General features: G+C 36.9%; 2 protein-coding genes and 1 long non-coding RNA gene across 5 annotated transcripts in view; 1 reads left to right on the plus strand and 2 right to left on the minus strand.

The window, feature by feature from the left end:
- The window catches only part of LOC109841939, a 12,547-nt gene extending 9,671 nt beyond the window's left edge, over positions 1-2,876 (minus strand). Inside the window, exon 1 of the mRNA XM_020410862.1 lies at positions 2,846-2,876. The gene's annotated coding sequence lies outside the window, so the exon portion shown is untranslated. The remainder of the gene's footprint in view (positions 1-2,845) is intronic.
- Positions 6,182-10,541, plus strand: LOC109840911. Its single transcript, XR_002247088.1, has 3 exons — positions 6,182-6,243; positions 6,607-6,671; positions 10,524-10,541. It is a non-coding gene; the product is annotated as an uncharacterized LOC109840911 (long non-coding RNA).
- LOC109843973 lies at positions 12,742-14,206 on the minus strand. 3 transcript variants are annotated; one of them, XM_020412974.1, is made up of 5 exons: positions 14,080-14,206; positions 13,881-13,988; positions 13,717-13,806; positions 13,132-13,608; positions 12,742-13,051 (listed from the first exon to the last, which is right to left on the minus strand). In XM_020412974.1, exons 1-5 carry the CDS (start codon positions 14,113-14,115, stop codon positions 12,944-12,946), a joined length of 819 nt encoding a protein of 272 aa, XP_020268563.1. In that variant the 5' UTR covers positions 14,116-14,206; the 3' UTR covers positions 12,742-12,943. The 3 variants fall into 3 exon arrangements, with proteins under 3 accessions (XP_020268563.1, XP_020268562.1, XP_020268564.1); XM_020412973.1 differs by having other exon boundaries at positions 13,693-13,806; XM_020412975.1 differs by lacking the exon at positions 13,717-13,806.

Below are 14,587 nucleotides of genomic sequence, written 5' to 3' on the forward strand. Positions count from 1 at the left end.
TTGTGCCTGGATGCACTGTGTACCTAGAACGATGCGCTTCATCAAGCAACTCATTCTTTAGCTCTGCACTAGCTGGCATAACTAATCTACCTTTCATTCAAAGGCCTCCGTCTATTGCAATGGTCCAATCATCTTTGGGCTCCTTGGAAATCTCCTCCTTTTGGGTTTGAATCTAAGAGTCCACTAGCTGGGCTTCGACCACTCTATTGCTCCAAGATGATTGTACTGACATAACTCCCAAAATGCGTTGCTCCCACCGATCTCTGGCCTGAAATCAAACTGGGTAAGAGTGTAAAGATCTCGGTACAACGAACACCTCAAAGCCATAACCCGATGTTGACGCTTCCTGCTCAAAGCGTCACGACGTTTGCCTTCCCCGGATGGTACTGAATCGCGAACTCATAATCCTTGATGAACTCGACCCATCGTCGTCGCCTCTGGTTGAGTTCCTTCTGAGAAAATAGGTATTTCAGGCTCTGGTGGTCTGTGAATAACTCGAACTGCACCCCGTACAGGTAATGTCTCCATGTCTTCAGTGCGAAGACCATAGCTGCTAACTCCAAGTCGTGCGTATGATAGTTCTGCTCATGCGTCCTTAACTGTAGAGAGTCATAAACTACTACTCTCTGGGGTCTGCATTAAAACGCCTCCTAGGCCCGCTAGTGACGCATCTGTGTAGGCAACAAATGTCCTATCACTGCTCGGAATAGTCAAAACTGGTGCTGTAGTTAACTTGGTCTTCAAGGTCTCAAAGGACTTCTGGCACTCCATGCCCCAAATAAATTATACACCCTTCTTTGTAAGGCGTGTAAGTGGTGTGGCAATCTTTGATAAGTCCTGAAGGAACTTCCTGTAATAGCCGGCTAAGCCTAAGAAACTACGGATCTCTGTGACGGTTTTTGGCGGCTCCCATTCTAGTACTGCCTTAACCTTCACTGGATCTACTGCAATGCCCTCTCTATTGATGACGTGGCCTAAAAATCTAACATCTGATAGCCAAAATTCGTACTTGCTGAACTTAGCATATAACTGATGTTCCTATAAAGTCTGCAATACCAATCGTAGATGCTGCTCGTTCTCTGCCTCCGATCTCGAATAGATAAGGATATCGTCGATAAATACGATCACGAACTGGTCCAAGTATGGACAAAAAACCCGGTTCATCAAATCCATGAATACTGTGGGTGCATTGGTCAGCCCAAATGGCATGACGAGAAATTCGAAAGACCCATATCGAGTTAGAAAGGCGGTCTTGGGAATATCCATCTCCCGGACCCGTAACTGATGATAACCAGAATGAAGATCAGTCTTTGAGAAATATTACGCTCCCTGTAGCTGGTCAAACAAGTCATCAATCATCGGTAATGGGTACCTATTCCGGATGGTGACCTTGTTCAACTCACGATAATAGATACATAATCGCATACTACCATCCTTCTTCTTCACGAAAAGGACCGATGCTCCCCACGGAGAATGACTCCGACGAATAAAGCCCTGAGATAACAACGCATCCAACTGGGTCTGTATCTCCCTCATCTCAGCAGGTGACATACGATAGGGTGCTCGGGATATCGGTGCTGTGCCTAGCTGTAACTCGATGCAGAACTCAACCTCTCTCATAGGAGGTAATCCAGGTATGTCCTGGAAGACATCCTGATAATCCGAGACAACTCTAGTCTCACACAAATCAGCACTCTGGTCCCTCAGCATCACCTCCTCAACATATGCCAGAAGAGACTCCGCAAACTGGTTGCCCTGTGAACTCGCTACGATAAACTCAGACCCATCGGACACTCGCAAGTTGACTGTCTTAGCGAAACAGTCGATACTGACATGGTAGGATGAAAGCCAATCCATACCGAGCTCGCAAGTTGACTGTCTTAGCGAAACAGTCGATACTGACATGGTAGGATGAAAGCCAATCCATACCGAGAATGACGTCCTTAGCGAAACAGTCGATACTGACATGGTAGGATGAAAGCCAATCCATACCGAGAATGACGTCAAAATCCGACATCCGCAACATGATTAGATCTATGAGAAATTCGGACTCATCTAGACTGATGACACAACTCCTACAGATACTCTTTAATAGGGATACCTCCCCTAAAGGAGTAGAGACTGATAACAGTACGTCTAACAGATGTGCAACTAACTAAAGTCTAGCCATGAAGGTAGGAGAAATAAAAGAATGCGAAGCTCCAGAATCGAATAAGATCCGAGCTGGAAAGGAATTCACAAGAAAGATACCTTCCACTATGGCTCTGCGCACCTTGATCATGTGGTACGACCGCATAAATCCTGCCGGTGGCTGGTAACTGTTGAACTGCTGGTGGTGGAGCATACGAGGCCATCTGTGCCTCAGGAATCTCCTGGATAGCACGCATTTGGCCTGTTGGCCCCTCAATCCTCGGAATGACAGGTGGTGCCTCGATCCTCCGCTACTGCTGACCGTATGCGCGGCCCTGCTGCTGCTGCTAGCCCTGACCATGATTCTGCTGCTGACCGTATCCTCGACCTTGCTGCTAGCCTCCTCTTGGTGCGCTACAGCACTCTGCTACTCTGTGCCCAAATTTCTGATAGTTGTGGCATGTCCCCTGAAATTTATGCTGCTACTGCCTCCTCTGATCATGTGGTGGTCTTCTCTTGAACTGTCCTTGCTGCTGATGCTGAAAATCCTTACCCTGTTGTTGGGGGTCCTCTAGGTCCGGCAAAAGGTCTCTTACCCTTGCCCTTATCCCTGGTATGTCCTACTTTAGCATTTCCTTCCTTGTCTTTCTGGAACATAGTCATCTCGGTCTCCTGAGAAATGGCGGCATTAGCTACCTCTCGAACTGAGTGAAACCTCCTGGAAACGAGGTAGCGACGTAGGCTAGGACGTATGCCCGATAGAAACATCTGTGCTTGGCGTTCTCCGGTCTTCCACATGCCCGTAAAGTGAAGCAGACTCATAAATTTGCTTTCGTAATCAGCTACGGTTATGTCTCCCTGCGTTAATCTGGACAACTCAAGTTCCTTTCCGGCCCGTGCCGCGGAAGAGATGTATTACTCATCAAAGAAGTATACAAAATCCTCCCAAGTGAGAGTCATCCGGTGCTCTGGGGTAAACTAAAGTCGATACCATCCTCCGGCATCACCCTTAAGGTTGTAAGCTGCTAGCCTCTGCCTTTGCACTGAATTTACACCAAGTAAGTCTAGTATGTTACTCACATCCTCCTTCCATTTATGAGCTACAAGTGAATCTGATGAACCTTAAAACTCTGGTGCCCTCATCTTCTGATACCGCTCTACTAAACGGAGCCAAGCCTCCTGCTCTGCTGCTCGCCCTATAGCTGGTGGTGGTGTAATGCCTGGTGTGATCTCTGGGGTCTCCTCTGAGATGGGAATGACTGGAATCATCGGTGGTGGTGTAACTGGCTGGACATGATTCGTCATCTGCTCCTTGAGTGCTGCTAACATGGCTACTATAGGTGCCATGAGGTCTACAAGGTACTGCGGAGCCTGCTCTGCTGTGACTCTGACTCTGCTTGCTCAGCTCTCCTGGTATGAGGCCTACCACGTCCGCGTCCTTGTTCCACCATCTTAAGTTCAGGAAGATGGTTTATAAGACACAGTATTGAGACCTCAGGCAAAAACATATTTAATAATAAATTATTCATGAAAATACTTTTAAATCAAAGTATGGTAGTCAAAAAAATTCTAAAATTTTGAGATATACGCATATATCGTCCTCACTCATTCTAAGAAATTCTTATCGAACTCTATATATAAATCCTAGGAAACTCTATTCTAGCTCCACGACTTGACACAGGATGATCCTAAGGATACAGGAACCTGGCTCTGATACCAACTATGACGCCCCTGTTTTCACACTTGGCTGCAGTCCAAGGTGAACCCAGAGATATCAAACCCGCCATGCACCTCCACTGTGCAATAACATGTTTCACCAATCACAGTAATATCCTCTAGTGGAATCAAGTAGAAGTGAACGTACAAAACAGGCAAATAAGGGAAATAAAAATACAATAGACATGATGTAGAAAGAAATATCTCATAATGATATCATGTCTCAACTATAATAAACTAAAATACAACTGATATACATCTGGAGTCTGAATTAACATGACATGTGTAATGACCGTAAAATTTTGATACTAGTTAAAATAATTTTCTAGTATTTTAAAATATTTAATTATAATTTTTAAAAGAGTATTTGTATTTTCTTGAATTTCTACAATTTTCTATGATTTAAACTCTAAGTTTTATATTTAATTAAATGATATTAATATTTGTAAATTAATTTTATGCGGTGAAAATTTATAAAAAAAATTATCTGTTACGTTATCGATGCTGTTACATGTCATTTTGAATAATACGTTGTATTATTTTTATTATTACTCATATTTTTGAATAATACGTTGTATTATTAATTACGTGTTATTTGTATAATTTGCTGTATTATTTCTACTGTTACATATTTTCTGTCGTATTAGTATAACTAGTATGTTTTACTATGTATATAATTATTCCATAATTATTTGATTTTAAATGTAAGTAAATATATTTTATTTATTAATTATTTCCGTTTAATTGTACAATATGGGTATATTTCGACTATTTCGTACCAACTGTAGTATTAGCACAACGGGTACGTTTTTATTTGTAGATAATTATTCTGTAATTAGTTTAATTTTTAAATACCCGTAAATATTTATTATAATTATTTTTGTTTAAAACCCTAACCCTAATCCTAATATAATAATATATATATATATATATATATATATAACTAGAAAAACTTTCACTACCCCAAATTGCCCTTCAACTTTTGTAAATATAACAAAGTTAATTTGGATCTAATTAATGGGCAAATTTATGAGGTGTTTTTTATTATTATTAAGAATTTATAAAATGAGTTATAAAATCAAAAGCTTTCACACCCAATAAATTCCAACTAATTGTCACAAGTTAAGAGTTTTTTTACTTAAGAATTAATGGAAAATTTGTTACGAAATGAAGAGGCTAAATATAGCATGGAACAGTGAGAACATTTCGGATTCTAGGACTCTAAAAAGGTTTCCGAAAGTAGCCGGGCAACATGCGCGCTTGTTGTGGAAAAACTCGGTTCGTCTTCTTCTACAACGAAGGATGTGTTTCATGCATTGAGATTGAACAACATTCTTAGATGTTAGATTGATGCCAAAACCAGTAAGGTATCTTTATTAGCTAAGAAAAAAAATTATTTTGTCCCCAAAATTTTTATGCTGATATTGAATTACTCATACATCTTCTTTTTGTTGAAGAGAATTGTGGGGAATTGCACAGGAATGCTAGACTCAACTGATTGTGCCTCCCGTTTTGTTTGAAGAGAGCTGCTCGAGCAAGTCAATCCCGCTCCATCTCCCTCCCTCTTCCTTCTCTCTCCTCTCCCCTATCGCTAAAGGTAAACTTTCACCAAACCCCCTATGTCTTTTCTCTAATTTTCTGTTAGTCCATTCTGAGACTCTCCTTTGATTTCACCAAACACAAGGTTCTGAAAGCACCGTTGACTATGACGTGAGGCTCGATGGCCGGAGAGTCACCATCAAAAAACCTGTCTTTTCCTCTTCAGACGACCTCGACAAGTTCCACAGAGAGCTTCAACTGTGGTGGTAAGAAAGTTTACACTCCTTTAGGTGGTTTTCACTTAAAGTTGGGATTTTGGGAGTGCCCATGTTGACCAATATGGATAATTTTGATGTTGGTTTTTTTTAGCGTGAAGTGAAGTGGATCATCCTTGATTAGCCAAGTTGGTTATTGCTCATGCGAGGCCTCCAAATTATTTGTTTTTCTTTGAGTTTTATGAGTGGGGGAATTTGGCAGAGAGATTGCATGTTGAGGAGTGGAGCCCTGAGATTGATGAAGAACTCGTGATTACTTATGATCTCGGTATATTCTTTTGTATAATGTGTTGTATATGACTATTTACCGAAAATATCCTGTGAGATCAAATTAGACATTGCATTGTTTGTTTTGTACTAAATTGTTTGTTATTATTTCAGCTGATACACAAGTTTATTATGCTCGAGTTCTATTTCTATTGATATAGTTACATCCTTAATTGCCTTCTCTTTGATCTTCAATGTGTTCTGTTATTATTTGAAACTTTATAACCATAAAAAACATATTTTCATTTTTCTGATGCAGAATCAAGGTTTTGATGTGTCACTGTCAGATGCCAGTAGTGTTTTTGATTCCATAAAGGTGATAAGCTTTCAACTCCTATGTATTCTTTTTCATTTTTGCTACTTTTCCATTTAGTGAAGTGGTATAACTTAAACCATTATTACATCAGTCTCTTAGTCAAAGTGATGGAAGATGACGATATGATTCTAGCAGTGTTGAATCCAGCACTTATGTTGCTGGTACTGAAATCTTTTACCTTTCTTGGTATCTATGATGAAAATAACTTAACACTAGATGCTACATTTACCAGTTTATGTCTTTTGTAATTATTGCTTCACTTTGATTGGCTGGAAATCGTCTCATGTTAATGTTATAACTGCTAAGTACAACTACTGTTGTGCTTGATCAAACTGATCACTTTTCATGTTTGTACGGTTGCAGGGACAACACTTGAAACACTTGCAGGAGTGGTTTCCCTGGTAGATCCAGAGGTGGATCAATCAAGGGTAAGACTTACATTACCAATGTTTGTTTTTTAAATTGTATGATTGTGTTATGATTAGCTTTGAGTAACTATTTGATATCAGAATGATCGTTCATAATTTTTACTCCTATTTAAAAATTAAGGAGAATATCTCTTACTTTTGCTTATAATTACACTTCGTAGATTAGATGCATTGCTATCCCACTGAACTTTATTTTGCTTAAATGTAAGACTCATTGGCTTTAGGTTAGTATGGCAATGTGATTCTATGTTAATCTTTCATGGCCATTTGAAAGTGAAAATTCTTTATTTTACTCAAGCTCTAAGGCTTCTTGCAAAGTTGCAAGCTTGCAATACATCTTGCTAATCCATAATACTCTGAAGCATTATCACTAAGAAGGCAATACTTCGTCCAAGTTGTGTGAGATAGGAATGCGACATGCGATTGAGTACCAAATTGAGTGATGACTTTTTTTTCATAGGTAAAGAATATTTCACTGATTATCAGGTGTACAAGGGTACTTAGGCATTCAAAAGTATAACAAAAGTAGGCTTCCAATAGCAAGAAAAAACATCACAATGCTGCATGAGAGAACAATATACAAATATAAGTTAGTGTCATTTAAAATCACCAAGTTTGCAGGCCATCAAGCTGTGAATTTTATTGAGTAATCCTGCGAGGGAATTGCTAATGCCTCTAAATTGTCTGCAGTTTCGTTCCTGCTAAATATAGTATATAGTTGTTGTTAGACCCTAGAGGGGGGTGATTAGGGTCTTATGCTAATCTAATCCGATTTTATGCCAATTAAAATTAATTAACAAGTTATCCTAGCAAGTATGAAATACAACAAGATATGTAAGCTAGGATAAGCAATATGAACAAAGAGATATATCCTAGCAAAGAGATATACAATATGATATATGCAAGGATATGTAAACTAACACAAGGGGTAAACAATTGAAATAGATAGTGGATGATAAAAATAATGAGCTATGGACAATGGCGATAATAAATATAAACATAAGATTAAGTGCGTCAAAGCAAACTCAAACACACGATATGATCACGGAGTTCGGACCTTTCGTCCTACGTCTCCGCTCCCCTCTCCAGGGGAGAAATCCACTATCACAACCGAGTTTTCTACGCTCACCCGAATAACGTTTACAACCACACTATGTCAGTTTTCAACGATCACCGATCAACATATACACTCACTCACAATATCGGTTTTCAACGTTCACCGATCAACGTCCACTCCTCACACTCGGTTTTCTAGCTAACTGAAAACTTTGCAATCTCACAAAGATAACAAATGATTTGTTCTCTAATACAATGCGAGAACTCAATTAAAGCTCAACTCAATGTTATAATTTCTCCCAACCCTAATATACTATGTATGTAAATACTAGTAAACAATAAAAAAAATAAAGCAACTAAACTCAAATAAAATCTAGCATATAGAAATTATGAATAAAATAATAAATAGCTAGAAATAGAGTTTAGGAATTCTTCTCTGAAAAACAAGATGGAGAGATGGATTAAAAGGAAGCTCAAACAATGTAGATGATCTCCTCCACTTGTGAACCAACTAAAATAGCTTTAAACCAAACTTAAACCCCTGTAAAACTTTTATAAACTTGTTTAAAGCATCCCATTGGTTACTGAGATAGAAGGGGGTTTGGGGGTTTATATAGGAAGAGGAAGCAACAGCAAAAACCCCAAAGAAAAAGACCAAACAACCTAAGAATCAGAAATCTAATTCTATACCAAAAGAGCCATTGGGATAAGCGCCGGGGAGCAACAAAAACAACAGGAGAAACTCCAGAGAGTTCGATGGTCGACCGCGGCGGTCGACCGTGAGGAATTCAGCTTGACGGTCGACCGTGAAAGTTTCTGCTGCCCACTATGGAAAAGATTCATGCGCGGTCGACCGTGGCGGTCGACCGTGAACTGATATATAAAATTTTACAGTTTTAAACAGTTTTCTAATTTTAAAATACTGTTTAAAAACATCAAATAAATTCTAAAAAATGTAAAACTTTGGGGAATGATTATAGACATGATAATAAACATGCTACAATGACTGGTTTCCAAAAAAACTTCCCAAATGAAAAATATTATTATTTTACAAAATAGGCCAAAACATGAAAATGTAAACATGTGAATTTTAACATTTTGGCTAAACCATATTTTGAAACTTTGCACAATGATTATGTAGACTTAATAAAATATGTATATGATTATTATTAAGTCCAAAAACCAAGAATACAATATTTTTACAAATACAATAGAAAATGAAACATATGAGTATGTATATTGTGTGTATATGATATTGAGCTTAAGGTACTTAACACACATAATATAAAACCTAAACTAAGTTACCCAAGCTAGATCTTGATCTTCAATAAGCTCGACTTGGTACACTTGCGGATGAAGCTTGAACTTGATCTTTAACTTTGAATTGCGTAGGCTTTACTCTACAATTCCGCCAACCTCCATTGGATATGATCATTGTGGCGCAATCCATTCAACCTCCAACATATTGTTTGTCTAGAATAAATATAAAACACAAATACTAGACAAACATTATTAGATGTAAATTATTTGTAAATTATCATCAAAATAAGAAGGCCAAAAGTTGCTACAAGCAAAGATCTTCTATGCCTTGAACCTGGACCTTTTCTTCCCTCTAGAGTCTTATACTAAGGCCGGAATCTAATCCAAGACTTATGTCTTCCTTGTAGCCTCATATAGGATAGTATTTGATCACATATTTAAGCTAAAAATAAGCATTTAAAGAACAAATGCTCAACAGTTTTATTATGAGCCCACAAAGGTTACCGTGTGCATCATCTGTTCTCCCCCAAGCTTTAACTTTATCCTTGGTCATGAGCTTGTTGAGCATAACTAACCACAAGATTTTGTCAAATCATGCTTATGTATTAAGTTAAAAGATTTGAGACTGTTCATATCAGTGTAAGTGATAATGTGCATTTATAGTACTTGATGAAATAAAATAAATTGGGTTAGAGAGATTTGAACCTTGTGAAAATTTGCACATACCTTAAAATTCACAGATATAATGGTATATTATTATAATCATAAATACCTTGGGCTCGAATTTAAAAAAAAATAATTTAACCTTTTTTACCTTCAACAAATCATCATAGGCTATATCCCTTTCGCCCTTTCGCTCATTTGTTAGAACTATAAGTAGATATAGTAGTTTAATATATTTTGTCTAGAGAGCTTTATTTTTTTCCCTTTCCTTTTTTAGTTGTTTAATAATAATTGTAATTGACTCAATTGGTATATACTAAAGATTCTGAAATTTGAAAATTCCTATTAGAGAGTAAACTTTTACTAAATGGGTACATTATCAAATATCTTGCAATATCTTAATTCATGTAAGCAAATATGAGCTCAAATGCCAATTAAAATTACTATGAGGAAAGTACTAATTTCATGATACATATAAAAATTGATAATGCAATTGCTAAAGGAAATTATTAAGCTTACAAGGTACAAGTCATATGATAACTTAGAGAATGATAGTTAGCAAAAACGCATTTGCGTCTATTAGCTTAATTATTCTATTGATAGACTCTATAGCATAACAAATATTATAGATGTTAATGTAAGAAATGTTGACAGACATTATAATGTAAGAAATATTGTAGATGTAATGGGTATTTGTTTAAAAAGAATGTTCTTTATAGGAGAGATTTATTTCTATATTGCTTTGTTCATTATCAATGATTCAATCAGTACTTAGGTCATCTGCTCTAATTCCTTATGCATCCCTGTTTCATGTTCCTTTAACTTTGTGTTCAGAAGGTTATATGTCTTGATTTGTCCTTCTTATTGTTTTAGCCTTTCCTATGACCATAAAACCATAGCGAAACAGTAAGAGACATGGGGAGCTGCTAGGAGATCAACAATTTGATGTTATTTAGTTGAGGTTAGGTCTTTGGTGAATGAAGATGTTTTTAAGTTCTATATTTTTATTGCTAAATGTTGCTAATGTTCTAATTTTTTGGTGTGAGTATGTTAGGAGTTGTTTTGATAGGTTTTTGATGTATACAACTAGGGAATTTTATGTTTTTTTTGGTGTGATGTAATGAGAGATACTCTTCATTTTATTCTTTGGTTGGGGATTTTGATGATTATCTGTAAGTAGATTGTAATCACCCATTTTTTCAAGAATGTATTACTCGGTTGGGTTCTTCTTTCAAGACTCAATCCTTTCTCTTAAGAAGACATGAGAAGAGCTTGACTTCATAGTGATTAACTGATGCTAGATAATTGTCTATGCTACTTGACATGTATTTTCTTGAAAACATATTGCACTTGCTGAACCAATTCTATTGTATTCTATCTTTAATGTTGGTCATATTATTTTGTTATAGGACACAAAAGATTTAATGTTCAATCCAAGTATCACATTCATTCAATGAGGTTATTAGTGTGATTCTTAGTTGTTATATCCAAATGTCTAAAAGATTTCAACTTATTCGTTTTGACGTCGCATAAAGTCCAATGACTTTATTTTATGTCTATATATTTGATCCATTGCTTACATTCAATAATTTAATAACAAATCTTTCCCAAAATAAAATTAAAATTTTATAATAAATGATAAAAATTATACCACGTGCATTGCACGTGCAATCCAACTAGTGTTTATATATGTACGAATTGCTAAACCGCATCACGATCCAGGAAAATATCCTTAATTGTATCCGTTAGAATACATATATGGTTATTCAAATCTACAACCAATAAGATATGACTACGGATATATTTTTAGTGAAATATCTAGATCCGTATCCGAAGTATCCAAATAAATATTAATCATACTGTTACGATAGTTTTAATCCTTACATTATGGATTTGAGGTTAATTTTGATGATCAATATGTCTAACCTTAGCTTTTTAGATAAAATGAACATATTAATGAACTCTTTTGTATCACATGAACTATATTTTTAATACTATCTAGTTTTCTCATATCTGTTTTTTATCTGTATACATATCCGCTCATATATCCGGATATATATCCATATCCGTATCCTATTTTGGCGGATACGGATATGAATTTTTCTTACTGAGTATTCGTACATGTATCTGATATAGGTAAATGAATATGAATATGACTAAATGCACCCTATGTAGTACTATATAATGTGCAAGTGATGATAGACAAAATAGGGATGAGTGATGGAAAATTTTCTGCTAATAGAAGGATATTAGAGGGTATAATTGTAAATTATAAGGTAAAGTAAATGATGAACGAATGACCTTTTTGTCTTTTCCTATTTGTTTCCTCTCCTCACCTCTACCATTTCAAATTTATTACTAAATTTATTAAAACTTAAGTTATTCTCAATATCGAACTCAATATTATATGTTACTAAAATCATTATAAAATATAAATATGATGTATCTTTTTTTTTTTTTTTGGGTCTTCGTTATACGAGTGAACACTAGTAGAAAAATGAGTATTGACGACGGGGAAATCCGTCGCCAATGCAGCAAAATCCGTCACCAATACACTTTCGCGACGGGCGGAGTCCGTTTGGGTCTTCGTTATACGAGTGAACACTAGTAGAAAAATGAGTATTGACGACGGGGAAATCCGTCGCCAATGCAGCAAAATCCGTCACCAATACACTTTCGCGACGGGGCGGGGTCCGTCACCAATAATCCTGTCGCCAATAAACATTGGCGACGGGGAAATCCGTCGCCAATGATCATTGGCGACGGATAGGTATTGGCGACAGAAAACATTGGCGACGGGTTATTGCATGTCGCCAATGTACATTGGCGATGGGTATGAGCTCGTCGCCAATGTACATTGGCGACAGGTGTATTCCCGTCGCCAATGTACATTGGCGACGAAAAATGCCCGTCGCCAATGTACATAATCAGGTAAAAAAATTATTTCTGCATTGCAAAGCCCCCCAATCGGGAATGCGTACCTGTTACTACCATTATTCACAATATATTAAACAATACTCACAATATCACATTTATCGATTCGCATCCAACAATATTCACGTTCACCGATTCACATTCAACAATATTCACATTCACATCCAACAATACTAACATTTACATTCATCAATTCACATCCAACAATATTAACATTTAACAATTCACATATATACATAATCAGGAGGTCATAATATGTTCAACACAATCCAAAAGTCTACATAATCAGGAGGTCATAATATGTTTAACACAATCCAAAAGTCCACAAAAGTTACCAAAAAGTCTAACTCACCACTCACTCACTCATCATAGTCGTGGTCCCTATCGTCGTGATCCCTATCATCGGTGGCGGCTGCATCAGAATGTCGTACCGTACTGCTGCTTCCTACGACGGTACCTCCTCTAGCCTAAAAAGAATGTAAATCAATATGAGAATATATTCCAAAATACTCATAATAAATACATATATATAATATGACATATATACCTCTCCACCACTTGCAGCTGCATGCTCATCAAATGCCAACACCATAATATCCGCGTATATAGACTGCGGAAGCAAGTCCTTTACGGGTTGAGAATCGATGAGTCGCTGAACGACATCCCAAGTCGTTTGTGCACCACTTAACTCGTGCTTAATAGTGGGAAGAAAACTTAAAGCCAATGGAATTTCAACATTCTTCATCAAGTATTTTCCAATCTTACCCACGACATATGACGTGTCACCGTGTCGCGTCGATGTCACAGATTGGCTGCTAGGCTTATTGGTGGTGGTGAGTGTCTTAACTCTAGTACTTGACAAAGGCACTCTTCCTTTCTTTCTTGAGTGTAAACCGTAAGCTCCGTCGACAACTTCCATCCACTCGTCTCTGGTCATGCGGTTAGGCTCTACAGGAGTGTCCTCTGTACTTCGAGACTGCGTGACACGGGTGAAGACATCGTTTTGAGAAGCTTCCAGCGCCGCCTGCATATCATATATCATAAAAATTAGAAACTTTGATGAAAAATCATTAAGTATATACAAATCTAAAATTAATCTTATACTTACGTTCAATTCATTAATTTTCTCCACCTTTTTGTCATTTCCCTCTACATTTTCATAGCCCTGGGGTGGTGTATAAGCTCTTTTAGCCAGAAGAGTCGGGGGCATAGTCAAAGCGTCCTGTGATATATTAAATTCCAAATTAAATGTAGGAAACTAATCACATGAAATCAGTTTTAATAATATGATCATACCGGGTTTTCGCTCAAATACTTATGCTCGATCTGAGCATAAGAAGTAGCTCCTAAAAAGTGATCGTATAGCTTTGATCTACGATTCGCCGATGCCGTTTCACATATTTTCTACAAAATAAAGTATTTTTTAGTATGTGCGATGATAATATATAAATGAAAAATAACGTGATGATAATGTCATAAATTAAAAATAATCTACCTTCTTCTCACCCTCCCACTCGATAATGAGAGTCATCCAATTAAATGGAGGAACTCTCTTATCAAGCTCATAGATCCTCTTCCAATCAGTAGATAAATTTGTGAAATATCTTTTCTTTAGATCACTCTTCCAAACTCGAATAAGCTTGGCCATTTTTGGGATAACATAATCCCAAGACTCTGGGTTGTCTTCAAGACAATAATGATCCTGCAAGTTACATGGCAAAAAAATTACACTATAAGAATAATCATTGTGAATTGTAAACAAAATAAGCAGCAGTATATTAAATAATTACCATGAGCTTCTCCCAAATCTTTTTTATGCATTTAAATTCTTGCTCCTCAAAATTATGAGCAATATTAATGGAGCGTGGATCTCTTATTAAACAGCCAATCAAGTTATTAAATCTGACAGCCCAATCCCCAACAGGAATGTTGTCCTTCCACTCCAAAATGCCCCGGTACCCTTTCGGAGGTACTTTCGTCTTTTCCTCACTCACATATATTCT

The sequence above is a fragment of the Asparagus officinalis genome, chromosome 5 (genome assembly GCF_001876935.1).
Source record: "Asparagus officinalis chromosome 5, Aspof.V1, whole genome shotgun sequence".
Taxonomy (NCBI): domain Eukaryota; kingdom Viridiplantae; phylum Streptophyta; class Magnoliopsida; order Asparagales; family Asparagaceae; genus Asparagus; species Asparagus officinalis.